At 49.2% G+C, this 25,004-nt stretch overlaps 9 protein-coding genes and 1 non-coding gene across 11 annotated transcripts; 4 read left to right on the forward strand and 6 right to left on the reverse strand.

Moving 5' to 3' along the window:
• Nucleotides 1-43: 43 nt before the first annotated feature.
• Nucleotides 44-2,883, reverse strand: LOC9643599 (something about silencing protein 10). 2 transcript variants are annotated; one of them, XM_024664875.1, is made up of 18 exons: nucleotides 2,825-2,883; nucleotides 2,631-2,777; nucleotides 2,541-2,579; nucleotides 2,418-2,491; nucleotides 2,314-2,368; nucleotides 2,100-2,251; nucleotides 1,901-2,044; nucleotides 1,747-1,841; nucleotides 1,608-1,695; nucleotides 1,387-1,563; nucleotides 1,240-1,332; nucleotides 1,108-1,188; nucleotides 920-1,053; nucleotides 753-867; nucleotides 501-706; nucleotides 394-454; nucleotides 275-343; nucleotides 44-220 (listed from the first exon to the last, which is right to left on the reverse strand). In XM_024664875.1, the coding sequence occupies exons 2-18, from the start codon at nucleotides 2,740-2,742 to the stop codon at nucleotides 92-94; spliced, it is 1,824 nt and encodes a 607-aa protein (XP_024520643.1). In that variant the 5' UTR covers nucleotides 2,743-2,777; nucleotides 2,825-2,883; the 3' UTR covers nucleotides 44-91. The 2 variants fall into 2 exon arrangements, with proteins under 2 accessions (XP_024520643.1, XP_002963790.1); XM_002963744.2 differs by having other exon boundaries at nucleotides 2,631-2,765; nucleotides 2,825-2,876.
• A 3,414-nt stretch (nucleotides 2,884-6,297) lies between these two features.
• On the reverse strand, nucleotides 6,298-9,011 carry LOC9655320 (probable indole-3-pyruvate monooxygenase YUCCA8). Its single transcript, XM_002963745.2, has 4 exons — nucleotides 8,379-9,011; nucleotides 8,010-8,258; nucleotides 7,792-7,914; nucleotides 6,298-7,161 (listed from the first exon to the last, which is right to left on the reverse strand). Exons 1-4 carry the CDS (start codon nucleotides 9,009-9,011, stop codon nucleotides 6,952-6,954), a joined length of 1,215 nt encoding a protein of 404 aa, XP_002963791.1. The 3' UTR covers nucleotides 6,298-6,951.
• A 4,066-nt stretch (nucleotides 9,012-13,077) lies between these two features.
• LOC9655321 (dnaJ protein homolog 2) lies at nucleotides 13,078-15,420 on the reverse strand. The gene is made up of 8 exons (XM_002963746.2): nucleotides 15,246-15,420; nucleotides 15,002-15,170; nucleotides 14,816-14,951; nucleotides 14,574-14,707; nucleotides 14,365-14,507; nucleotides 14,077-14,275; nucleotides 13,625-13,992; nucleotides 13,078-13,558 (listed from the first exon to the last, which is right to left on the reverse strand). Exons 1-7 carry the CDS (start codon nucleotides 15,381-15,383, stop codon nucleotides 13,670-13,672), a joined length of 1,242 nt encoding a protein of 413 aa, XP_002963792.1. The 5' UTR covers nucleotides 15,384-15,420; the 3' UTR covers nucleotides 13,078-13,558; nucleotides 13,625-13,669.
• Nucleotides 15,421-15,475: 55 nt separating this feature from the next.
• LOC9655322 (protein SGT1 homolog A) lies at nucleotides 15,476-17,080 on the forward strand. The gene is made up of 10 exons (XM_002963343.2): nucleotides 15,476-15,658; nucleotides 15,715-15,784; nucleotides 15,828-15,949; nucleotides 16,004-16,097; nucleotides 16,150-16,246; nucleotides 16,294-16,359; nucleotides 16,411-16,534; nucleotides 16,587-16,675; nucleotides 16,725-16,829; nucleotides 16,890-17,080. Exons 1-10 carry the CDS (start codon nucleotides 15,508-15,510, stop codon nucleotides 16,995-16,997), a joined length of 1,026 nt encoding a protein of 341 aa, XP_002963389.1. The 5' UTR covers nucleotides 15,476-15,507; the 3' UTR covers nucleotides 16,998-17,080.
• A 55-nt stretch (nucleotides 17,081-17,135) lies between these two features.
• LOC9643600 (pentatricopeptide repeat-containing protein At2g13600) lies at nucleotides 17,136-19,231 on the forward strand. Its single transcript, XM_024664908.1, has 2 exons — nucleotides 17,136-17,323; nucleotides 17,402-19,231. Exon 2 carries the CDS (start codon nucleotides 17,569-17,571, stop codon nucleotides 19,096-19,098), a length of 1,530 nt encoding a protein of 509 aa, XP_024520676.1. The 5' UTR covers nucleotides 17,136-17,323; nucleotides 17,402-17,568; the 3' UTR covers nucleotides 19,099-19,231.
• A 491-nt stretch (nucleotides 19,232-19,722) lies between these two features.
• On the reverse strand, nucleotides 19,723-20,179 carry LOC112342729. The gene is made up of 2 exons (XM_024664987.1): nucleotides 20,056-20,179; nucleotides 19,723-19,984 (listed from the first exon to the last, which is right to left on the reverse strand). Exons 1-2 carry the CDS (start codon nucleotides 20,163-20,165, stop codon nucleotides 19,726-19,728), a joined length of 369 nt encoding a protein of 122 aa, XP_024520755.1. The 5' UTR covers nucleotides 20,166-20,179; the 3' UTR covers nucleotides 19,723-19,725.
• Nucleotides 20,180-20,368: 189 nt separating this feature from the next.
• On the reverse strand, nucleotides 20,369-21,924 carry LOC9643601 (late embryogenesis abundant protein D-34). Its single transcript, XM_024664959.1, has 5 exons — nucleotides 21,632-21,924; nucleotides 21,122-21,560; nucleotides 20,982-21,038; nucleotides 20,700-20,900; nucleotides 20,369-20,635 (listed from the first exon to the last, which is right to left on the reverse strand). Exons 1-5 carry the CDS (start codon nucleotides 21,688-21,690, stop codon nucleotides 20,438-20,440), a joined length of 954 nt encoding a protein of 317 aa, XP_024520727.1. The 5' UTR covers nucleotides 21,691-21,924; the 3' UTR covers nucleotides 20,369-20,437.
• Nucleotides 21,917-21,988, forward strand: TRNAW-CCA. The gene has a single exon. It is a non-coding gene; the product is annotated as a tRNA-Trp (tRNA).
• LOC9655323 lies at nucleotides 21,969-22,730 on the reverse strand. Its single transcript, XM_002963748.2, has 5 exons — nucleotides 22,625-22,730; nucleotides 22,511-22,571; nucleotides 22,330-22,449; nucleotides 22,171-22,272; nucleotides 21,969-22,113 (listed from the first exon to the last, which is right to left on the reverse strand). The coding sequence occupies exons 1-5, from the start codon at nucleotides 22,678-22,680 to the stop codon at nucleotides 22,054-22,056; spliced, it is 399 nt and encodes a 132-aa protein (XP_002963794.1). The 5' UTR covers nucleotides 22,681-22,730; the 3' UTR covers nucleotides 21,969-22,053.
• On the forward strand, nucleotides 22,699-24,912 carry LOC9655324 (peptide chain release factor 1). The gene is made up of 15 exons (XM_002963345.2): nucleotides 22,699-22,878; nucleotides 22,932-22,988; nucleotides 23,045-23,125; nucleotides 23,182-23,239; nucleotides 23,301-23,401; nucleotides 23,472-23,523; nucleotides 23,586-23,635; nucleotides 23,695-23,760; nucleotides 23,828-23,992; nucleotides 24,065-24,137; nucleotides 24,215-24,347; nucleotides 24,412-24,469; nucleotides 24,544-24,591; nucleotides 24,647-24,730; nucleotides 24,782-24,912. Exons 1-15 carry the CDS (start codon nucleotides 22,726-22,728, stop codon nucleotides 24,839-24,841), a joined length of 1,239 nt encoding a protein of 412 aa, XP_002963391.1. The 5' UTR covers nucleotides 22,699-22,725; the 3' UTR covers nucleotides 24,842-24,912.
• Nucleotides 24,913-25,004: the final 92 nt, after the last annotated feature.

Genomic DNA, 25,004 nt, shown 5'->3' on the forward strand with positions numbered 1-25,004 from the left:
GACCCATGGCGATCACAAGCTTGGAACTCTGGCCGTCGAGCGCTTAAGCACGAATGTGACAACCACTTTATTTCAAGTTCGGAAATTTGTGCTAGCCAAATCTAATACTTCTGCTCAAGTTTGTCCGGATGCCGGTAGGCTCTCCACCGTAAGGGCCTTTTCCCTCTCTAATTGCACGCACTTGACCCTTTCGCCTGGTCACTGCTTTCCCATGCTTCATCTGAGGAGAGAAGAAAAGAGTTGTCAAACAGATAACACAATTAAGTTCTTCTACCTTGTACTTCTTCCGAGGGTTCTTCGACAGTTTCTTACGATATGGAGTTAGCCCTCGGTTTTTCACCATCTGTATATTATCTTCAGTACACACGGACAAACAGACAGCACGTCATTTACCTCTTCGGTGATAAGCCGTTTACCGGTGTAAGTTTCCTCTTCCGCCTTGACAACCGGGTTCCTGCGCGTGCACGAATTAGAATCCATGAATCTAACCCCAAACTTACTTTGAAACTTCGGCTGCCTTTGCAGCTTTCTTGGCAAGTTTGCGCTCCTTCGTTTCTTTATAGAACTCATCTTCGAACTGCTTATGGTCTTCCTCATTTTGTCCATCTTCAGGAGGTTCACTTCGATTCAAGATGTGCTGTTCTCGCTTTCGCCTCCTTTCCCCAAGATCTTCTTTCACGGGTAAGTCGACATCACCTGAATTTATCTGAAAAAAACAAGTAAAAACACAGTAAACGTGAAGGTAAGCTTACTTTTGGTTTCTTTTGACGTTTTCCAGCTTCAGCAATGACTTGTAGCATTTTCTTTGGCTGCAAATCGGCATTCGTACCATAATCATCTCCCAAGTCATCGAGCAAGCCCCCGTGCCTGCCAGCATGTTATTTATCGAATACTCCCTTGTATTCTTTGAATCATTTACCGTTTCTTCGACTTCTTTGACTTTGAGTCTGGTATTCGGGCAGGCTCAAGAAGACTGTCCCGTTTGGCCTTCTCTTCTAGCCTTTTCATTTCCCTGAGCATGCTTTTACTTTCCTCTCCGATCAGCTGACCTGACTGCACCCGTATGTTAGCTAGTTCATGCTTTATATCAAAACTAGTTGTCCAAACCTTATCTGAAGCAGAGGTGCTAGTAACTGGCTGCTGCTTCTCCAAAATTGGAATCTCGCCAATAGGAATACTATTTAAGTCCTGCATAACAATCACAGTTTCCTAGTGAGAACAAAAGAACACAATCCATACCTTCTCAATATGCTTGGGGGCATTTAACAGATCCGGATCTATTGACACGAACCTGTCAACTTGTGGTTGTAGTTTCTTGTCTAAAGAATGTACCTGCAGGTTGCCAAGATAAAAAAAACTCAGAAGGAAATTAAGTTCGCAATATACCTTCTCAAGCAGCATACGTATCTCCACAAGCCTTGCAATGACTGGATGGTCACATACAGACCGACCTTCAGCCTTTAGGAGAAGATAGAAAACGATTGATTGACAGTAGCTTAATAGAAGCATGTGCTTGAGCTCCGCGTAAGACTTCAACTCCTTCGCAACTTTCCCGATTTCAATCTGTTAACAGTGCATTAGAAACAGTTAAAATGTTGCTTTACAACCTTCTTCAGAAGCGGTTGTACTTTGTGCTCTAGTTCATACAACGCTTCCTTCAATTCTGCTTGCAAACCAACCAACTCTGGGGCGTTGCTGCAACACGTAACCAAAATAAAATTTTCCATTACAACAGTAGATGCTTACCTCATCACTACTCGCAATTTCTCGTCCTTAGACAAGGAATTGAGATCTTTTCTCACCTTCTCCATCTCAATCGGCACACTGTGTTCAACGTCTTCCTGTACGGATTAAGCATGTGAAATGGAACAAAAACGAAAAAAAAAAAATGTAGCTTCACCTCTAATGTATCAGCTTCTCCGTCCAGGTTTTCCTCAGTATCCTGGTCAAAATCCTCCGGGCGAAGACTTTCAGCCAACTTTTTCTGTATTCGCCGGGCTTCTGCTTCCTCCAATGCAGGACCTTCTTCATCGCTAGATTGGATCTACAAGGAGGCGAGTTTTTACAACATATGATACTGGAGAACCACGAATACTTACTTCGTAGTCAATGTTATCAGCTGCATAATAATCCCTTTTTCTTTTCCCCCAGTCAAGTTTCTCTTTGTCGGCATCTTCCTCCTCTGACTCTTCATCGTCTTCATCGTGTAGAATGCCGGTCCTTTGCCTCAGGAACTTCGCTTGCCTCTCAACTACAAACATAAAAGGGTCTCAGTGAGAAGAAAGCAGAAAAAACCTTGGCAACAAGCATTACTTTTTGCAGCCATGTCATCGATCTCCTCTTCTGGAAGATCTTCATCGCTTTCCTCCTGCACAAAGATAAAAATTCATGTCACGAACGCAATACATCATACTTACTTCGTCCCCATCGTCTTCGCTTTCATTTTCTTCTAGATCCAAGACCGGATTCTCCAACTCTTCCTCCTCCGAGTCTGTTAGTAAAAGCTCAGACAAACTACGTCTGTAACAAGAACGACTCACCTGTTTCCTCCAGTGGTATTTTATCCCGATTGCTGTGAACTGAGGAGAAAAACTATGAAGGAAGAGACAGGAAAGAAATGGAAAACATACACTTATCAATCTCATCGTCCATGCTCTCGTCGGAAGCATCTCGCACAACATTTTTTGGCTTAGTTTTCTCCTTGATCAAAGCCTTCGACCTAGATTTCTTCAATCTTCCCATCTCGGCCGCGTTTCCGCTGGGCGCTGCTCAAGATTCTAGAACTCCTTGCATCAGCGGCTCCTAAACACCTCACATTTCTCACCTGCGATCGCGTAGCGCCTGCGCGTACCCACACGCAAAAACCCTAAACCCCGCCTTAAGTAATGATAAATCAAGCAAGCAGTGATAGTCAGCAACACACAAACAAGCATGGAAGACAAAAAGGAGAAAGATCGCGCTTTTGTGCTTCCAGCGGACACAACACACAGAAACACGCGAGTCGGATTGAAATGCTGGATTGCTGGCCAGCATCCGAGCACAAACAAAGATTTTTTGCTCCTCCGCAACAACACATTGTCTCAGTGTTCTTCTCTTTGCAGGTCTTTGCTTGCGGTACAAGGAACCGGCTTGAAGAGGAGGTTTTGTCTTGTTGGAGAGGAAAAGTACACACAACTAAACCACGTCCAGAGCAAAGCTCTCCAACCCAGCGCGCAGCGAATTCCACCAAAGTTGCCGAACGACAGCAAAGGAGGATAAGGACACCCCCTCTTTTAAGTGTCGGACATACCAATTGCCACTCATTGGAATCAAGCCGCCATGCTTTTCAGCAGCGCCACGAAAACGACCATCCACTTAATCTCATCTCGCCACTTTTGTGGCATTTGATCTCAGTGCTTGTTCTATATATTGACATAAATTTCTTTTCCTGGAGGGAAGCTCTTTCATCCCAACAGCAGCAAAGGCGGGCGAGAAAGAGGAGGTAAGTCCATTCCTTTCCACTTCACTCGCCACTCCACTCCATTCCCACGCCACTCCATCCCGGACGGCGACTTGCGACTAACTTCTTGTTATAAATTCTATCTTGTTGTCTTGCTGTGGTACGAGAGAGAAAATATTCCAATGGCAGCAGGGACCTGATCATAGGCAATGATATATGTTGGCTTCATATCATCGTCACCGGTCACTCAATCATGCAATCAATCAATCAATCAATCGGCTGGTCCCCAGTTCGCTTCTCTCTTTCTCTCTCTCTTCCTGCCATCTCACAATACTTGCGTAGAAAAAAAAGTGTGGAAAAATACGTTTCCAACTGGAAGAATGGATGCATTTATCAATCTGCCTGGGGTAACAAGCTTTTTCCTGCGTTTGGCCCCATACACCCTCGTGGTCTCGATGGACTAGGCACGCTACATTCCACCGATCTATCCGTGTCATACCAAAAGCAATTTGCTCTTGCAGGACAGCTTCTCTTTGAATGCCTTCCATGCCAACTATAGCTACACTGACTCAAGCCCGCTCATCATAGATTTTTCTCTCTTTTCTTCTTTTCTTTCGGTGGCAACTACAGGGGCGTGACTTTAATCCCCCGGGAAAGTCAGCCCTTTCAAACCATTCGAAAAGAATATTAAATCTCAATAAAAAATCTCACACAACCACCATGGTCCCCAAGTTCTTCCCAGCTAAGTACTTCCGAGACGAACGAAAATGACCAGCTCCGCTGCCAGATGATTGGCCTGGGATTTGGAATCGAATCCACCGACTCCGAAGAAGACGAACACGAAGAACACAAAGAGACGACGCGTGATAAAAGCCATTTTAACTCCATCTTCGAAATGAATGCCACAAACACAAAAACACGAAACGAAAAGAAAAAAAGGAAGAAAGCAACAAAGAAACGAAGAAGCTCTCTTCTCCATAACTCCAGCTTGGATTTTCCAGCATTTCTTCTCACTATTGTACAGTCGAGCAACCTTATATGATTGGTGTAACGTTGCAATATAGGCATGGCCTAAAGGCAATGTTAGATATGGCCGTGGGTCCGAGAAACGGTACGTCGCTCCCCACGCGAATCATCCTCCGCGCCCAAGCCTGGATATGGATTGAAATGGATGGGCAAGCAGTGATCCAACTTCCACTTTTCCTTTTGCTCTTCAAGAACGAGGCCAAGCGGCTGAAACGCTATTCGTGATGGGCACGGATACGGTAGTTTTCACGTTTTGCGGCTCGATCGTCTTCTTAAGCTAACAAAGAGAAGGCCAACCGGGAAAAAGTGGAACTGATAGAATCTAGAGACGACACACACACGTTCAGAAAGAAGGATCAACTTGTTCCATAAAGTATAAAGCAAAGGTGGCAGGGCAACGCAAGATTGCATGAATCTTTTCTCCTTTGCAAGGGTAAGTGGTACCGCCACCTTTTCCTTTAACGAATATACTAAGAGTTTTCCTGTATTTGTGTGTGTGTGAGTTTGTGGGGGCGCTGCTGCTGCTGCTGCGACCAGATCTTGATTTGATAATATATCCCAGATTCCACCACCACCTTGGAACCATGCAAAAGGCACCCCACGAAAAAAGCAAACTTGCAGAATCTTCCAATCAACCCAACTCAGATGTCCCTCTGCTGCAAAATGCGAAAAAAGCAAAAGAAGCTGCCAGCCAAGAGGGGTGGCAACTTCTGCAAGAATCAAAAAAACCGCAAGCCATTGCAACACAAGGTGACAAAAGGGCACAAACTCGTACCTTGGGTCTCAACTTGTCCAATTGTCGCTGCCTGCCCCTTGGCATTCCGAGAGCCAAAATCATGAGATCATCGTCACACTATACATGATCATCTTGCAAAGTTTTCCATCAAGCGTGTTTTCTTATGAGCTAATTTCCGTGTATCAAAGGTTTGTACACCACCTATACCAGAAAAGAGCACTTCACAAGTAACGAAGAAGAACTGGTCTGGCGAGGAATGATTTGGGAGCAGCAAGAAATCATGCTGGTATGTGTAGAATCGCCTCATTTCACTAGTATTCATTGTTTACATTTTTTTTATTCTGCTTCTGCTGCTGCTGCTCCAGCAGTAAATCAGTTCTTTGCAGAAGCAACGATCGAACATCTCCCATCTTAACGCAACCATAAAGAGAAACGAGAAAATATCACGTCGTTTTTCTCGTTTGCCGTGTGCGTTTTGTATTTCTCTGTGTGTTGTGTTGTCAACCTTCTCATGATCACATATCTTTTCCCCGCGAGAGGAAGAAACAGGAGAGAAATATCTGATCACGTATATATGATGCGGAGAAGTTAAGAGCTTCCGGATCAAAAAACGGGAATCTCATCATCTCTCACACATTCCCTTCACTGGAGAGGTTGCTTTCGCAGCAGATTGCCCCCAATCCATTCCCGAGCACACCAAGAAGGACCATTTAATCAACAAATCGACCCATTCCAATCAAATATCTCGCACTCGCAAAGGTAGAGCTACCAGATATTTATGCTTCATTCTCTCTGAAAAATAACCAGTAAAATGAAAGAGAAATTTTTTTTTCTCTCTCGCGAGAAAGAGCTACCGAGCTCTGGACGCCCGCCAGAGCAAATTGCTAGCTATGCGCGCTGCGCCTGTTTGTCAAACCGTATGGAAAGCGATAACGGCGAAAGATCAAGCAATTACGCCGCGGCATCTTCCTTTCAACATCAGAAAACACTCTCCCCAGCAGCACCAAAACATGTTGAGTACGAGCGAGCGAGAGAGAGCACTGCTGGCTACTACTCCAACTTTTACTGCCACCACCTCCACTCTCGCAAGTTTTTATAACTTTTTAACTGCCTTGATTGGTGAGTTCCTTTCATATCTCTTAGAAAATCCTTTTTGATATTCCGCATGGCAAGCTTTGAACATTATTTTCATCTCTTTTTCTTTAGTTCTATGTACACCAGTGGAAGCATGGTTTATAAACGAAGCCAAAAAAAACCTCTTCTTGTTCTTGTTCTTGTTCTTGTTCCAGCAAGTTGCAAGTCAGGATTATACCACCGGGCATCTGTGTGTTCTTGTCAGTCATTCTTTCATTGTCTCTCACCAGTACACAGCTGCCAAAGGTTGGAAGGAGAAAAGAAAAAGAGAAAAAAGAGAGAAAAATTTCCTCCTCCCTCTCCTTCCCAAACTTATCCCAAGTCTGCTTCAATCCAAATCCTTCTGGAAGTTCTGATGGACGGAGCCACAACCAGTAGTACTTCGGTGCTGTGCACTAGAACTTTGCCTTCCCGTGTCCGCACTGTGCGTCGTTTGATCCGCATTGGGTGTTTCTTGTTGTGTTCCCTGTACTACTCCGGGAGCTTGGGCACTTAAATACTACGAATTCCATCACCTGGGTGTTGTGGCCTCCTCTCTTGCCAACTTGGCGTAAAAAACGACTTGAAAGGACGAATAACTCGTACTCTGGCGTCGACCGAATGGATCACTCGTTCGTTATTGCTGCTGCTGTTGCTTGGCCCTGTTGGTGGAAACAAGCTTGTGTACCAGGCTATATTCCTTGCTTATATCCTCTGCGATCATCTGTGCATCTTTGGAGCCTCCAAAGATCCCCTTCCTGGACAGTCCAGCAACGTAGAGTCCCCGCTCTCCTTTCCACCCGCACCGCGGGAATCCATCGGCACTGAACGAGTTGCCTACTTCTCCCTGGAATAAGAGAGAAAAACGCCACGGGTCAGTCGCTGTGACAAGAAAATCTAAGTGAAATGGCGATGCGACGATCAAGCACTCAAGCCGAGCTTTTAAAACAGCAAGCTAGGCAGCTAGATGGCAACCTTAAACTTCGCAACTTGCAAGCTGTACCACACAAAATGGAAAAAGAGGGCCAGGCAAAAAGGCTAGGAACAAAACCAAGAAAAAAAGAAAGAAACTCAACAACAACATACCAGAAAATACAACGCATTCCTCATTTCATGGGCAAACTTATCTGCAATCTGAGCTTCATACTACATGCGCACATCAACATCCCAACAACACTTCAACTCCAACACTGATGCTACAACCACCATTCCCATGAACAGCTCTGGACCATATTCACTCGCCATGCTGTGAATTCCCTCTCACAATTTCACCATTTCTTTTCGCTCTTTTTGTGAAATCTTTCCCCACTCCAGATGATAATTCAAAGTCAACCAAGCAACCCCAGCAAAGCAGCGAGATCACCAAGCAAGCCCAGCAAAAAACCAGGAGATGCAAAGAACAATCCAGTGGAGCAAGCGAAGATGGAGGAATGGAGAAGCATTGCGTGGGAAGAGTTTCCAGAGGATTTTAAAGTACCTTGAGCCACTGAGGAACGTTGCTCTTGTAGCCGGTCGCAAAGATGATAGCGTCGTAATCGCCTTGTTGGCCATCAGAGAACCTCGCGGAGCACGACGATAGCGATTCCAAGCTCGGCCTCACCTGGATTGACAAGCATCCAAAGAAAAATGTTAGAATCCAATCTACCATGAAAGAAAAAAGAAAATGTCTTCTTTAAGGAGGACTACTGCATGTACCTTGATTTTTCCAGCTTTGATCTTGGACAAGGTCCCAACGTCAAGCACCGGAGTTCTTCCCGTCTTGACCTTCATCTCCATGGGACCGACGTCGGGCCGCCGGATGCCATGCCGCGCGGTGCTGCCCAGCGCCGCAATTGCGTACGACACGAGAAGGCGGTCCGCCAGCCACACAGGCAAATGCTTGAGCAGCTTCATGGCCACCGAGTACGTCGAGAATCCAAGCATCTCCCTGGGAAGGATGTGCACCTGGAAGAAGAACAAAAAGAGAACTTTCGATGAGACAACCATCCATGACGATCGGGAAAGAAGAAAGAAGAAGAAGAGGAAGGAATTTGATCTAGAGCTTTCAGAGAAGAGAGAACTCACCGGACTTCTCACGACAATTGCTGGCTTGGCATTGTGCTGGACCAGGTCGAGCGCAATCTCCATGCCGGAATTGCCCGAGCCGACGACGAGGACGCTCTTGCCCGCGTAGTCGCAGCCATTCTTAAACTCTGATGAGTGCTTGACGGATCCCCGAAAGGAAGCAAGGCCGGGGAGGTCCCATGGCAGCAGCGGCTCCGCGTTCTCGCCCGACGCCACCACCAGCCATCGCCCAACGTACTCGCGCGCCTGGCGCTCGCGATCGCCCTCGCCCGACTCCCTGATGGTGCGCACCCGCCACAGCCCCAATCGCGGATCGAACACGGCCGACTGCACGCACTCGTGGAATCGGGCCCGGATCTGGAAGTGAGCCGCGTAATTTTCGAGGTAGTCCACGAACTGGGTGCGCGTGGGATAGATTGGGAAGCTGTCCGGGAAGGGCGACATCGGGAGCTCGCAGAACTGCTTGGGGATGTGGAGGCGGAGGCGATCGTAGGTGCGGTTCTGCCACAGGGATCCAATGCAACTGTTCTTCTCCAGGATCACGGAGGAGCCGATCCCCGCGGCGCTCAGGCACGCCGCGGTCGCCAGCCCCGATGGCCCGGCTCCCACGATGATGGCGCCGTCCACCCACATCCATGGACTGGGCGGTGGCGGAGGCGACGGAGAGGCATCCATCGCCGCCGCCGCCGCTGCTTGTGGTGGCGGTGGCAGAGGCGGCGGTGGTGGTGGTGATGCCGTCTCCATGACGATCTTGCTCTTGGTTGCTCGCAGGAGATTCTTGAGACTGATCTGGTCGCAGAGCTCCTTCCCCCACTGCTCGCTGTGCGGGGAAATGTGGGGTGGCATCTCTGTGCTGCAGCTACTACCACACGAGCAGTAGCCTCTCGGCGCCGGCGGTGATGATTCTTCCAGCGGGAAGTAAAAACGCGCGGGCGCGGGACGATCTCTCTTCTTCTTCCCTCGAATTTGCAATCTTAAAGAGGAACCGCGCTATCTCTCACTAACACAGGTTGGTGGTGGCGGAGCTCTCGCTTGTTACTATCAACTGTTCTAGCAAAGGGGAGCGCGGAGAACTTATAAGTAGCAAGCTCGAGTAGATCTCGTTCTCTTCGCTCTTTCTCTTCCGGGAGTCTCTCTACTCCTCTACTATAGCAGTACACTACTAGACCCGGAGGTGATGGCGGTGTCTAGAGATTCGAGCTGAGCTTTCCGTCTGCGCCCTTGATTCTGAGTGGGATTCTGATTGATTCCTGACCGATGCGTGCGTCACTTCAACACTGATCAGGCTGCAGCATTGCCCAACATACCTCCCACACTACCTCAGACCAAAGCGAACCTGCCAGCGGCAATCTTTGCTATAGAAGCGCGATTGCTAGCTTTTAGAATACGAATAGCAGGGAGTGAAACAAACACCAAACGGGAAAGAAGTAGCCTCTCTCTTCCTTTCACAGAAGAACTACGCACACACCCAATTCGTGGGGTGGATCCTTTCCTTCCTCAAATCAAACAGAGAAAGCAAAGCCCGCCGGTCGAGCGCTGGAGATCTAGGCAAACAAGACGCACAGAAAAGGGGCGGCTTGTAGCTAGTAGTAATATGGGAGACAAAGGACGATATCCAGCAAGGGCATTGCTCCGACACGCCGACCATATATATATATAAACAATTTTTAAAATCCCTACACTACCACCAACGCTTGTTGTAGTAAACAAATTGCGTTGTGTGGGATTTGTTTATTTGCATGATGCGATCCACACACAAACAACGAGAGGGATTCCAATTCGATTTTGCCTGCTTCTCATGATTTTCCCCTTATTTTTCTTTTCCTTTTTCTTTCCTTTTTTGTTTTTGTGTTTGTGCGGTGGCATATCCCTGACAGCTGGCCGAGATTAGGGCAAGATGAACGGTTTAGGGTAGTGATGTGCATTTGGCAACACCAACCTCTGCCCCTGACAAGCAACAACAGCTTGAAGTTGAGAGAGAACGAAACACGAATTAGGGCTATAATGGCACTCGAAAACAACTGACTGACCTCTCATGACGCACACATGAGAGAATCAATGACGACGATGATGATGAGCGTGATGATGGTGATGATGCACACACACAACTTGGAGGAGACCTAATAACAACGAAAGTTGGCGCGAGCCGGGGGAGAGAGGGGATTTAACCGGCCAGCTCGCAGACGATTCATGCAGGACAATTGGCGGATGGAACGAAATTCTATTTCATTCATTCCCGGATGAATGATCCCATCCGCCCGCCCCCTCCCTCATTCCGCGAAATCTAATAGATCCTTTAACAACGGACGCCACAAATGTGTGGACAACCAACGCATTCAAACAAATGGGCCTTTTCATTCCCATGCCGCTGTGCCTGCGCTGCCCTAAATCACGATTGCACTTAACATTCTCGCACACTTTCGGGATTTGCCGAAATGTCAACAATCTGGTTTAAGATGATGAAAGTAGTCATGTACACCTAGCCGCCGGGCATTAGTGTTGCGGAGGGGGAGGCATTGAATGCACAATCATATGGCCACATTGACATGCTCTTTGGCCGCATAATAATTATTTCATTAGCGAGAGGGAACGACGAAAGAGCCGCAGCCAATCAGCCGCTAGGCCCAGCCCGCCGCTTACGGGTGGCCATTTATGGCCCAAACACCTGCGTTTTGTGTGTATGTGACAGCAAATTTGCCCAGCCTGGGCATTTTGCACTCTCGTTGCTTGGATGCTTGGACATTCGTTGCGACGGATCGATCGATCGATCGAGTCTTACAAATGACGGACGTATTCTCTCCATCTTTTAAACGGCGGCCTTGCGCGTGCATGCAAATGTAGTGAATCTGGGCCGCCCTCTCGCGCCTCCTCTGGCCCAAATCTTGGGCCTCATCATGAGATCGTCTTGGGGATCTCGACTAGTATAAACTACAACCGGAAACCACTTCGCCATTAAACTCACAGGGACGGGCGGTAGAGTACGCCGCCGCGTGTGGCCGTGAATTGGGGCATTCCGTACTGACGGACGGACGGCCGTTATGTCGTCACGCCAGCCCAGTCTCCCCAATCAAACAACTCTAAAAAATGGGCACGGACAGAGCTCCACAGCACCAGCGCCACCACCCATCTCGTTGCCAACTTTGGCAGCACACAAACAAACCCCAGTGCGTCCGGTTTAAAAATACCATAGCAATAGGCCCGCCCAATGTCGCCAACATTCCATACAAGAACCCGTCACCCAAGCCCCGCCCTGTTTTGTTGCGGTGTTTTTGCCCAAATGCCCCTGCGGGAGAAACACTAAACTCGGCCCGGGGGCCCCGCACGGCATGGCCATCATGCGTCCTCGCTGTCGCAACGCTGCATGCCACATTTTGTCATTGGAGATTGGGAATGGTGGTTGACGGGTATTCAAATTACACCGCTGCTGCCAGTCCCGCAAGGGATCCATGAATCCCCAGCGGGTTATCCGGCGGAGAGATAGGACGTCAATGCAAATGCCCAAGACCGGCCAAGGCGCCCCAAGATGCCCAGGCGCGGCATTTTGCATCTTGTGTGTCAACACTTACTGGCCTGCGCGTCAACTTCGCGCTACCCTACACGGACGGTGACGCCCCGCGGCCGGCAACTACCATCCAACCATGCCCATAGCCATGCCTGTGGCCGGGGCCCATGTCTACTCGAGAATTAGGGATATGGGCCATCTTCCATGGTGGAGACTTTCTGGTACGGAAGGGAATCAGGGGAACGTGTCTGGAAGCGAGCCTTGTTTTCGTCGCGGGGGGGGGTGGCCACTGGCCACAATTTCCACTCGCAATAATTGGGCCACTGTACGGGGGTCTTCTTCCTACGTGTTATGCGATAGATGGATAGATAGCCCCGCAAAGTCAACCGTGGGAGGAGGCATGAGACGAGTGGCCTTGTTCTAGGCCGATGATTTGCGATGATTACAAGCGGGAATGTTAGGATTCCATGGCTTGTGCGTGCATGCATGCATTTCTTACTTACGGGCTTGGCTTAGGGGACACCGTTGCGCCTTAATAACGCTTTTGTAGCTAGCCGCAAATCATCACCTGTTATATTACTTACACGCAATTTGCCTGGAGGGTTGACTCCGTGGCTTGGATAGCGAAATCTCTGCTTTGCGAGAAAATAAAAATTCAAAAAAATTCCAATAATAGGGGAGGTTTCACGTGACTTTGAGATACATTGTAGATCAGAAAATGGCGCGCATACAGGATATCGTTTCGCTGGATTCGATCCTTTCGTGTGTGTTGGGGTGCAACTTGGAGGGAAGGGCTTGCTCGCCTTATCACTCTCACGGGACGGGGAGCCCATCCGCTCGGCCATCTGCGACGCAGCCGTTGGATTCGCTCCTTGTATACAGTCAATGATACGGATAGGTGGCGGAGAATGACAAACCAAAGGTTGGCTGGCTGGTCATTTAATCGATTCGAGAGCGACGAGGGCGCTTTTTCGATCATGGAATAGAAAACTCGGCTTCGCCCGCGCGCTTGATCCTCGTCTGGAGATCTCGTCTTGCTTTATTTTGTTTTCCCGGTCGTACACTGCCCACGAGCTTGCCGGCCAAGAGGCGGCCGCCACGTGGACCTTAGGGCTCCAGCGCTTTGGCGCCTTGTAGACAATGATTTGAATGGGAGCAGGGTCTACCTAGGAGAAAACTCACACACAGAGCCCATCATTCATCACTCCAAAAATCATCCTGTTTTTGTTTGATGGTGGTCTTTTTGAAAACAACTCCATCCTCGTTTTAGTTGGTGTGTGTGTGTGTGTGTGTGAGAGAGAGAGAGAGAGAGAGAAGAGAGAGAGAAGAAAAATGTGAAAAGAAAAGAGAGTTTTCCATGTCCCTGCTGCTTCTGCTGCTGCTACTGCTGCTGCTACTCCTGCGATACGAAAGAGAGAGGAAGTAAGTCCCTTCATTTACCAATCTTGTCGTCACGACCTTATACCTTTGTACCTCGCGAAAGCAGCAGCTCAACAACAACGAAGCAAATGAGCAGCGAATTCGGTTAAGTGTCACCTGGATTTTGGGGGGAGGGAAGCAGCAGGAGCAGCAGCAGCAGCAGCAGCAGCGAGGTACCGAGCAGTGGCCACTCTGGAGCTCATGATTGAGAAAAACTGCTGAGGCGAGATGACGTTTAAGCTCTCTAACCGGTGCAGTCCTGGTGACGAAAGGAAAAAGGGCAAACCATAACGGAGGTACTCGAGAGAAAGAGAAAGCAGCGAACCTTTGAGAGAAAACAACCGGCGAACCCCCGGCTTTGGGAGCACTGTCACTGCTGAGCGCATTGCACTCGGTGTCCTGCAGATGGATCATCATCGTCGTCGTAAGCCTCGCGCTGTTGCTGATGTTTGCTCTTCATCTCTTCATCAATGTTCACGTCGTGGAGAGTTGCTTCCTCGCACTCGTCCAGCTCCACTTGCGTCAGCTGGAGTGCAGGCCTCGGCGGTAGGACCGATTCCAGCGTTTTCAACATGTCCGGGTTGAGGGCTCGCGGTTCCGGAAAATCAACGCTGAACTGAATGTACAATCTTCCCTTGACAAACGGCCGTTGATGCTGCGGCATCCCTTCGTCATTTACAGCCTTGAACTGCCCTGCCGCAGTCGAAATGACTAGTCAGTTGAAGAAACTTAACGTTCAAGAAAAAAATAAGCAAAAGAAATGGTGGAAGTTACTACCAGGCTTGATGATTTCTCCCGGTGCAGATTTTATAAGCAGCTGCCTGCCATCAAGTTGCGTGAGTACAAACTGGAAGCCGCACAAGGCTTCAACCAGCGTGAGTTTGTGCTCCGTGAAGAGATCGTCGCCTTTTCTCTTGAATTTGGAGTGCTCCTTCTCTTGCAGGATGAATATGACATCGCCGGTGATCGCATCTGGCTGCAAAGAACTTCTCCTTTTATCAATACCAAAGCTGGAAATAAACGAATTAAAAAGAAAAAAAGAAAAATTGACTAGCAAAGACTTACACATTCATCTGCTTCTCCCGGAAAAGTTATCTTCTGCCCATGTTGCATCCCCTTCTCAACGTGAACCTCGAGCATTTTCTTGTCTTGGACAACTTTGCTTCCTTTGCATTCCGAGCATTTATCCTTCTCCTTAATTACCTCGCCTGTTTAGGAAGAAGAAAAAGAAAACAATATCAAGCATGATCTCCAGGATCTCAACTGGGACAGACCTGCGCCACTACAGTCGCTACACATGTGTTGCATCTGTTGTATCATGCCTGGTCCCAACTGGCGGATGGTAACCTTCGTTCCGGAACCTTGGCAACTTGCGCAACGGCTGCTCAGGCCAGATTTGGATCCCTTCCTGTTGACAAATTTCGAAGTTTCTGAGATGAGAGGAAAGGCAAAAGAAAAAAGAAATTTTTTTTTCTCAAACTCACGATACGTTTGAATGATTCAACAAGGAACTCACGCCTTGCAGCTTGAGCAGATAACGCTTCTCATCAAAGTCAGCTTTTTGGAGGCTCCGGTGTAAACTTCTTCCAGCGAAACCTGTAAGGGATGGATCACATCCTCTCCCCTTCTATGCCTCCGGCCTCTGCTACTTCCTACGCGCAAAGACATAAAAAAACATAAGTATACCAAGGTGGACAATTACCTCCAACAAAAGGATTTCCAAAAAAGAAGGACTCGAAAATGTCGAAAGGATTGCTGCGCGAGGAGCAACCAGGCATTCCTTGCTTGAGACCCTCCTCCCCATGCTCGTCGTAAATCTCCCGTTTCTCCGGATCACTCAGCACTTCATAAGCTTGCGCTAATTCTTTAAACTGCAAGGAGCGGGAAATGGAATGGAGCAAGAGAAGAAGAAAAAAAGATGAACACAAAGAGAAAGGGAATGCTACCTTCTCGACATCGCCTCCCTTGTCCGGATGATTCAAGATCGCTGCTTTCTTGTAAGCTTTCTTAAGATCATCGGGGGAGGCATTCTTGGAGACTCCAAGAATCTCGTAGTAGCGCGTGCTGCTGCTGTCGCTCGACATGGCGGACCGGATCAATTACTTACATTTGCGCGATCGATCGCGGGATCGGGCCATCGATCACAACCCTAGCCCGGGATTCAAAGCAAGAACGCGTGAGTGAGCCCTAAAAATAAGGTCTCCCCTTATGGCGCTCGCGCTTGGCCACGCTGCCTTCGTCGACGAGGATTACGCCCGCGCGCTCGAGCTCTACAATCAGGCAGTGCTCGAGGAGCCTTCCAACGCTGGCGCGCTGGTGAGTAGAGCACAGGTCCATATCAAGCTCGGCCATTTCACAGGTAGGACAGACTTCTCGCGAGATCCTTCCATGGCTCTAGTTTTTCTACATTGCTAGATGCTATTGCCGATGCAAAGGCGGCTATCGACCTCAACCCGGCCCTGTCCAAGGCGCATCTTCGCCAAGGGTACGTGATTTCTGGGAAGAAAAACTCGATTTTGGTTTTCCAGGATTGCCTGTTTCTCTCTAGGGGAATACGAGACAGCCAGGGCCGCTTTCGAGAAGGCTGCATCGTTGGAAGACGATCCAAAAACCCGAGAATGGATCCACAAGTGCGATGAAAAACTCAAAGGTGACTTATACTTCGTGCTCAAGGATTGGATCGCTGAATGCTTGATGCTTGTAGAGGAGTCTGGTGTTCCCCAGGAAGCTGATATGCGTGATAGCGCCACGGATGAAGAAGTTTTCATGACTCCTTCGTTACCTCCTCCCAAATACAGGTTTGGTTTCGAAGAAAATTGTCGTTCTTTTTCCTTGATTCTTGAAATGCAGGCACGAATGGTATCAATCTCAAGAAGCTGTCGTCGTTACCGTCTTCGCGAAAGGCATCAAGCAAGAGGACGCGCGTATTGACTTTGGAGAACAGATGGTATATATGCTTTCCTAGGCAGTGGGCTTGACGTCCTGGTCTTGCAGCTCAGCGTAGTAATCAGAGTTCCAAACGAGAACCCGTATGCTTTACAGGTTCGCTTATTCGGGAAGGTAATATGCTTTTCTTCGCTAGGAAACGGATGCTCACGAGTATATTTCTAGGTGAATGTTCCCAAATGCAAATGCAGTATTTTGAGTACTAAAATCGAAATCCGACTCTCCAAAGCTGATGACACGCACTGGAAGGGCTTGTCTTACGAACAAAATCAAGGGCCAGTGCTGAAGAGTAAGCATTTCTGATTGCTTTCGGTGGGAAAGAACTTAATTCACGGTTACAGCTCCGTCGAGAGTGACTGCATATCCGAGCTCCAGCAAGAAAGCTGCCGAGAAAAACTGGGACAAGCTGGAAGCTGAAGTGAAGAAAGAGGTACTTTTCTTTGCACTGTGATCACTATATCGGCTGGAAACTCTTTTAGGAGAAGGACGAGAAACTGGAGGGTGACGCTGCACTCAACAAGCTCTTCCGAGAAATATACGGCAATGCGGACGAGGACACTAGACGGGCCATGAACAAGTCATTTGTAAGTAGAAACGTGGAAAGCTTTTTCTCGCAGTGATGATGAGCATGTGTGCTTGCGCAGGTTGAATCAAACGGGACCGTTTTATCGACAAACTGGAAAGAGGTTGGCAGCAAGAAAATCGCAGGAAGCGCCCCACAAGGCATGGAGATGAAGAAGTGGGAGGTTTGAAAAGTTTCATAGCCAGGATATTTTACGTATCCGCTTTATAACTTGTGTGTGTTTGGAATTTTAAGCGACGGCGATTTTTACAAGTGTTGGCCTCTCAATACATGCAATCTCGCTTGCTGACACGCAAGGAAACCCAAAAGTCGAGAGACAAAAAGGAGTGTTCTCTCTTGCGAAAAGCACACAAGAAAGGAGAGCTAGAGAGAGCGAGAGCGAGCGAGAGAGAGAGATGGATAAGACGGAAGGCTCGGTGCAAAACGTTGGCAATCTCTTCAGGAGGAACAGGAGTAGTGTTCGCACAGCGATGATGTGGACTTTTGGAGCTGGGGGTAAGTTTTAGAGGTAGTTCTTCGTGTTCTTCCGGAGTTTTTGGAGAACGAAGACAATGGATGATCCTTGCCGTACAGGTTTGCTGTGGCTGCTCTACACGGTGGAGCCATTCAAGTCCAAAATGGAGCCGTACAACTACCGTGGCTCTAGAGTTCCCACTGTCCCGAAAACCGGTAGCGAGGCCGGGTCGGCGGTGGCCCATCCAAAGTCTTGATGTAAAGGCGCTTTAAAATGGTCTAGATAGATGATTAGCAGAGCTCTTCTTCTTCTTCCTCGGTGTAGGTCTAGCGATCGCCACGATTCTTTCTTCTTGCTTGCGCGGCGATGCTGCCATTACGCGTCGCGGCTGCGTCGCTGCACGGACTTGGCGCAGGTGGAGGAGCTCCAGGCGGAGCTCCTTCGCCTGGATGGCAGCGATCGCGGCACTTTCGTCGGGAATCACCTCGTCCAGATGTTTGGCAAGCTGGGGCGCCTCGATCAGGCGTGGCAGGCGTTTGCCAGGATCCGGCAGCCCAATGTCTTCTCCTGGAACGCGATTCTTGCCGCGGCTGTGCGGCACGGGGATCTTCAGCGCGCGCAGGGTGTTTTTGACAGGATGCCGGAGAGAGATGTAGTCTCCTGGACCGCTCTCATCGCCGGATCCTCGCAGAGCGGCGATCCGGAGCTTGCTGTAGAGATGTTCTCGAGAATGCAGGCCCAGGGCGTCGTCCCCGATCGCGCGGCCTTTCTCAGCGCACTGGACGCGATCTCTCTCGCGCAGGCGCTCGAGTCTGGGATCTCGGTCCACGGAGCGATTGCTCGCCTGCGGCTGGAATCCGATGCCTTGATTGGGAGCGCGCTTATAAACATGTATGGGAAGTGCCAGGACGTGGCCCATGCAAAGGTGGTATTCGATTCGATGGAGCGGCGCAACGTTGTGGCCTGGACAGCGATCGTCGCAGCAAATGCCCAGAATGGGCGTGTTCTTGACGCCAAGTTCTTGTTCGAGAAGATGCCGCAGCAAGACATCGTCTCTTGGAACTCTATGATCTCGGGCATGGGGAAGAACCAGTATAACAGGGAAGCTCTGGATCTCTTCCACGCCATGGAAGCCATAGCCATGCTGCCGGAGAAGAGCACGCTCGTGAGCGCCATCGACGCCTGTGCGAATCTACCATCTCTAGCCGAGGGCCGACGAATCCACTCCAGGATAGACGAGACGATGTTGGAATCCGATAGGGAGATCCAGAACGCGCTTGTCAACATGTACGGGAGGTGTGGCGACTTGGAAACGGCGAGAGCGCTTTTCGATCGAATGCGAGACAAGAATGTGATTTCGTGGACTTCGGTGATCGCGGCGTATGCCCACCACGGGCATAGCCGCGCAGCGCTTGAGCTGTTCTACGAGATGGCCTGCGAGGGGCAAGCCCCCAACGAGATCACGCTCGCCACCCTCCTCTACGCTTGCAACTACACGGGACGGATCAACGATGGTGTCTACTACTTCATGTTCCTCCACCTCGAGTTTGGGATCCCAGCGACGCGGGAGCACTTCGTGTGGCTGATTGACGTGCTTGGGCGATGCGGGCAGCTCGAGAAAGCCGAGGAGCTGCTCAGGAGCATGCCGTTTGAGCCGCAGCCGCTCGCCTGGCGGATGCTCCTGGGAGCTTGTCAATCCCACAAGGATGTCGAGAGAGGTGAGCGGCTGGCTCGCCATCTATTTGCCACAAACTCTGTCCGCTCGTCACCGTACGTGGTGCTCTCTAACATTTTCCTCTCGAGCTCAGCGTCATAGGAGACGGCAAAGTCTTTCAGGAGCTCAAACAAGTTTCTTTACGAACCAAACATCCTTTTTGGTGGTGGTAGAAGTTCTTACAACATGTGTACAAGAACGAGTCATCAACGAGAGAGCTTACACCTTTGGGATCCTTCCCTTGCTGCCATTCCTTGTCAGCAGCTGACTGCAGCGTTGCGGAGATTCCATCCGCCTCCAGTCCCACAGCGTTCCGCTCTTCGACCGATTGAACGTCCTCGTGAGTCAATCTGCATTTTGGCGGCAGGAACGTAAGCATCCAGTTGGCAACAGCATCGAATCCGGAACTCCCAGGACGTCCTTCACCGTAGTGGCCCTGTACCAATGTTTTTCGCGGTAACCTTGGGCAGTACATGAGAAACCCGGCTAGAACGAAAGCCAAGAACTTCGAAGAGCGACGACGTCCACTCGCCCGACTTGGAGTGTGACAAGCACAATAGTCTAACTCAAGTGTATATTCTAACAGGCGAATTGCATTTGAACCCATGACTTCAAAGGACTTTTACCTCATGCACTGGTTTCTGGCGGAGGAAGAACTCACGAGCACATCCGCAACTTAGCCATGTTGCGGCACAAGGACTCCGAGAATACTCCTGGAAAAGCATGTCACTAGTCATAACTGGAAGATCGTCTTCGCAAAGAAAAGGCATATTGGGCTCTTGTGAGGATGATCCCGTTGATCGGCTCGGTCTCCACTCTAGCAGCATATTCGGAAGTGGTGCGCCACTCCAGGAGGTCTCCCCGCCCGTTAAAGTCTGGCTGCGCCACTTCAGGCTGGTCTCCTCGCGACTGCTGGGCTCGCGCGGCCACGCTCGTTACAGCCCTCCTCGGCAATGAAGAATACAGCGATAGATTTTTGCTGGCCCTCCTGGAAGGAAAGGACGCACATTGTCTGGGATGAGATCGGGCGATTAGCCAAGAGGGTGAACTCGATCAAACCTGGATGCAAAGGAAGCCAGTCGATGGGAGAAGCTGATCGCGCCACGCCCATCATATTTTGAGTTCTTCGGTGTAGAGACGAAATGGAAGGAGTATGTACGTGGTAGCATCTAAGGGTGAAACGTGGAAGGGTAAGATGTTTTCACGTATTTTCTAGCGTGAGATGATGGAATCCGAGAGGGCCGTTTGATCGAATGTGAAAAGTGATCGCAACTATGTCCAGAGAGGGAAGCGAGTTTTTGCCACAAGATCCTCGGATGTGGATGCTACTCTCGTCGATCTTCATGGCGATCAAAAAGTTTCCCTGGGTTGGTAAGTTCTTACACAGCAAAACTAAAGTTCTTACAACATATTTACAAGAACAAGTCATCAACGAGTGAGCTTACACGTTTGGGATCCTTCCCTCGCTGCCATACCGTGGCTCAAAGTCCGACGCCGCATTCTTGTCAGCAGCAGACTGCAGCGTTGCGGCGATTCCACCCGGCTCCAGGCCCCCAGTGTTCCGCTTCTCGACAGATTGAACTCGAGATGCGTCCTCGTGAGTTACAACCTTGTCAATCGGCATCTTAGCGGCGGCGTTCTGTTCACACGTAAACATCCGGTGAGCAACCATATCGATGAATCCGGAAGAGAAAAAGGCTTACATCCAGCACATCCTTCACCGTGGGGATCTCTGTAGTGGATCCCGCAGCGTTCATGTCAGCAGCCGACTGTGCTTCCGCGGCCACCACCCGCTTCACCCCGGTAGCATTGCCAGTTGCACGGCTCTCGGCGCTCTGGATGACTTTTGCATCGGGACGAGTGATCGGCTTGTCTCCAATGTTTTCCGCGGCAACTTCCAATGCCTGAGCAGTAATCGCGAAACAAAAACAGGTATCAGCATTGCCGGCTAGAACTAAAGCCAAGAACTTCGAAGAGCTTCTCACCTCTCCAATGGTGATGGGATGGTCGACGACGTCCACTGTCCCGGCTGCTGGCACTCCCTGCTTAGGAAGTCTCTAGTTAAGTTCCAGTCGAGCTCTTCTTCTCCAAATCCACGGCAAGAGAGGAAATTGAAAGAACTTACCATCGTACTAACATCGATGTCGACGGAATCCATGAAAGCATCCGTGGTGGCTATTTCATCCAGCGTTGGAACCTGCTGCGCGGCATAGAAATCGTCTCCAGAAAAGTCCGCGGCAGGAACTTGCGTTGCGAAGACATCATCTGTGGCACCGGCAGGAGTGGCAGACGCAGCAGCGGAAGCTCTATCGACGGCCGACTGCATTTTGGCGGCGGTGCCTCCCTTCATTGTCTGCCCGAATCGTGCGTTCTCCACGCTGCGCATCATAGCAGCGTCCTCGGCAGTGATGGGCTGCTCACGGAGGTCGCCCCGCGCGTTAAAGACTTCGCCATACGTTGGCTGCGAGGCTCCTCGCGACTGGGGCTGCTGTGCTCGCGCAGCCATGCTCGCCAAGGACCTCCTCGGCATCGCAGAACAGAGCGATGGATTCTTGCTGGCCGTCCTGGACGCACATTGTCTCGGGTGAGATGCGATCGACCAGCCAAGAACAATGGAGGGTGAGCTCGATCAAACCTGGATGCAAAGGATGCCACTTGATAGGAGAAGTTGATCGCGCCGCGCACCATGACCATTTTGCTCTTCTTGTGCTTTTCCTTTTGTCAAAGAGGATGTAGGTAAGGAAGAAACGTAAGGAGGCTGTGTAGCTCTACCGGGGAATATAAACCATGGTATAGCCAGTAGCCCATTTGGCACGTAGCATGGTTGCGTGGTGGCGGCCTAGTGGTGAAACGTGGATGGCAAGATTTTTAAGCCTAGGCAACATTCTACATTGACCATTCACGCTAAAGTTTCACCACTGGATCCGTGGCGCAATGGTAGCGCGTCTGACTCCAGATCAGAAGGCTGCGTGTTCGAGTCACGCCGGGTTCATCCGGTTTTCTTTTTTCTTAAAAAATACCTTTAATAAAGGTATAGCATTTTTCTGAAAAAATGTTCTAGAAGTGGGACGTGAACTGCGATATCATTGCATTGGCCAGGTTGACGTACCCGATAACCTAGGTTCAAAACCATTATTTCTTGTCTATTGTCCTAGTAGTCGAATTTTATCTTGCCTGGTCAGGGATGCTTTTCCCTGTGTGAGATTCGATAATGATCCCAGACGTGAGGCCAAGCATCGCCCAGCCACCATTTATCGCTTCGATCTCGCGTCGTCGCTGTGTTTAACACCAAAATACTTGGAAATGTTCTTGGCTAAAATTGAGATCACTTGCCTTGAGCTTGGCGCGGAATTTAATCCGCTCCATTTCTGCTGCTGCCAGTCGCTTGGCTTCCAAGGGATCAAGCATCGTCACAATTCGCGAGTTCCCGGAAGATGGCCTCGCCGGATTGCTCTGCTCAAGAAAGAAAAGAATTCCATGGTTGGAGAAGAAAACTCAAGAAACTGTAGCTCACTCCTGCGTATGAACTGCTTATAACTCTGCTGAATCTCTTCCTCTTGCCACCAGTACCTCCACTGAAAGCTCGAGAATGGCTTGCAAGCTCCAAGTTCTAAACGACTTCTCTTACCTTGTCGCGAAGGTCGCGGGACCATTTGAGTGAAGCGGCATTCCAGACGAGGCCATTGATCTCGTCTAGGGTTCTTTGTTTGGTTAAAGATTTTATCACCTATGAGCGTGTGCGTGGCCAGCACTTGTGGAAGCTCTCCTCGCCACCACGGCAATGCAACGAGGCCGAGAGAAATGGGTTTTGGATGGAGTGGCGATTGGAGCGTCGCGATGCCAAGGAAGCGCTTCCAAGCAACCATTGTGTGCATGGCTACTGTAAGTTTCTTCCTCCTCGTCGCTGGAGTTATCCTTGTCGCTTGCATTTCCAGGAGCCCTACATTATTTCCAAGCTCGACTCCGCAGAACAGACATACAAGGAGCTCACGGTAAATCTAAATCTATCAAACTAGCGATTGTAGCCATTTTTCTTCGTTTGTTCTAGGTGAAGCTTGCTGATCCTGATGTCGCGAATGATCCCAGCGAGTTCCAGAAGCTTGCCAAAGCCATTGCGGACATGGAAGAAGTACTCTCAATTCTTCTGTCTCGCAACGGAAACTGACTGACTCTTTAGATTCACAGGTGGTCACGTCCTACCAAAAGTACAAAGAATCACAGCGTGAACTGGATGATCTGCAAGGTAATGCTTCGCATTCTACGAGTTTGGTTCTTGCTTGAAGAGATCGCATTCACGCTGACAGAGATGATAAAGTCTTCTGGTGACAAAGAGCTGGCCGAGATGGCGGTCGAAGAATCTGCAATTCTGAAGGAAAACATCACCAATCTTGAAGAATATCTCAAGGTAAGCTCCACAGAAAACAGAAAAAGAAGAACAAGGCAACGAGAAAACAGAAGCTTGTCATGTTTTCCAGGTTTTGCTCTTGCCTAGTGACCCACTAGACTCGAGAAATATAATGCTTGAAGGTGTGGTTCTGTGATCTTGCTCGATCTTTCGTGGACTTACAAAGTTTGTTTTTGTTTCCCAGTTAGAGCTGGAACTGGAGGCGATGAAGCTGGAATCTGGGCTGGTGACCTTGTAGGTAGAGATACTTTTCCAAAGTGCTTGCTTCTACTAGTTCATTTCTTTTGTCCCAGGTACGGATGTATCAGAAGTACGCGGAACAAAACCGATGGAACTGGAGTCCTATTTCCCAGACAGAAGTAAGTTGTGATTCTTTTCAAGCGGTTTTCTTCTCGTCTCATAGACAGTGTTTTTGGATGTTTCAAGGCGGAGAAAGGTGGCTTCAAGGAATATGTGCTCGAGATAACTGGCGATCGTGTCTACAGCAAGCTAAAGTACGAGTCGGGCGTCCATCGAGTTCAACGTGTGCCGGCCACGGAATCTCAAGGCCGAGTACACACGTCGACAGCCACTGTTGCTATCATGCCCGAGGTACGTTGTGTTTTTCTTCGTTTTGTTTTTGCATGCTTTTTCTTTGGAAAATCACGAGTTTTTCTCTAAAAGGTTGATGAGGTCGAAGTTGTGATCGATCCAAAAGATATTGAACTTACAACTGCGAGGTCTGGTGGTGCCGGAGGTTTGTATAGTTTTTGTTCCTCGTTTTTTATTTTCTTTTCTTTGTGTGTGTGAGAGAGAGATGAGTCCTGCTTGCAGGCCAGAATGTGAACAAAGTGGAAACTGCTGTGGACCTGTTTCACAAGCCAACGGGCATTCGAATCTTCTGCACGGAAGAGAGGACTCAGCTCAAGAACAAAGCTCGCGCGTTTCAGCTCTTGAGAGCTAAACTGTAAGTAACTTCTTACAAAGTTAAGTCTCGCATTTGTGAAGTTTTTTGTTGTGCGGGTGAGCAGCTACGAGATGAAACTAGCCGAGCAACAAGAGAAGATCAGCTCTCAACGCAGGTCTCAGGTTAGCAACAGGCAGTTATACTTTTTCTTTCTCTTTAATTTTTGTTCCTATCCATTTGTATGATCATGTACAAGGTTGGAACTGGCGCAAGGTCCGAGAAAATCCGGACATACAACTACAAGGTTGGAGCTATCCTTGCTTGTTTTATAGATTACTCACTATTGCTCCTGCGAACAGGATAATAGAGTCTCGGATCACAGAACCAAGATAAACTTTGACCTCGATTCTTTCTTGAGTGGAAACATTGAGTCGGCCGTACAGGTACCCCAATCCCGCGATGCTTAAAAGCTCTTTCTCAGCCACGTTTCTCAGGCCTGTGCCGCGGTGGAACAAAAACAAATGCTCGAAGAGCTCGCGGCTTCTGTTTTTTAGCGCTTGGATAAATCGACCGGGAAACAAAGAAAAAAAAAATTTGTAACTTTGCGCAAAGAATGAAAAAAAAACACGATCTTTTGTTTTCACGCGAGAATGGTCTTGGTTTTGTAGTCACGCGTAAACTCTCTTCAGACACCCGACTCTGGAGGGAATGAAAGAT

Source organism: Selaginella moellendorffii, unplaced genomic scaffold (genome assembly GCF_000143415.4).
Source record: "Selaginella moellendorffii unplaced genomic scaffold, v1.0 SELMOscaffold_3, whole genome shotgun sequence".
Lineage (NCBI taxonomy): Eukaryota > Viridiplantae > Streptophyta > Lycopodiopsida > Selaginellales > Selaginellaceae > Selaginella > Selaginella moellendorffii.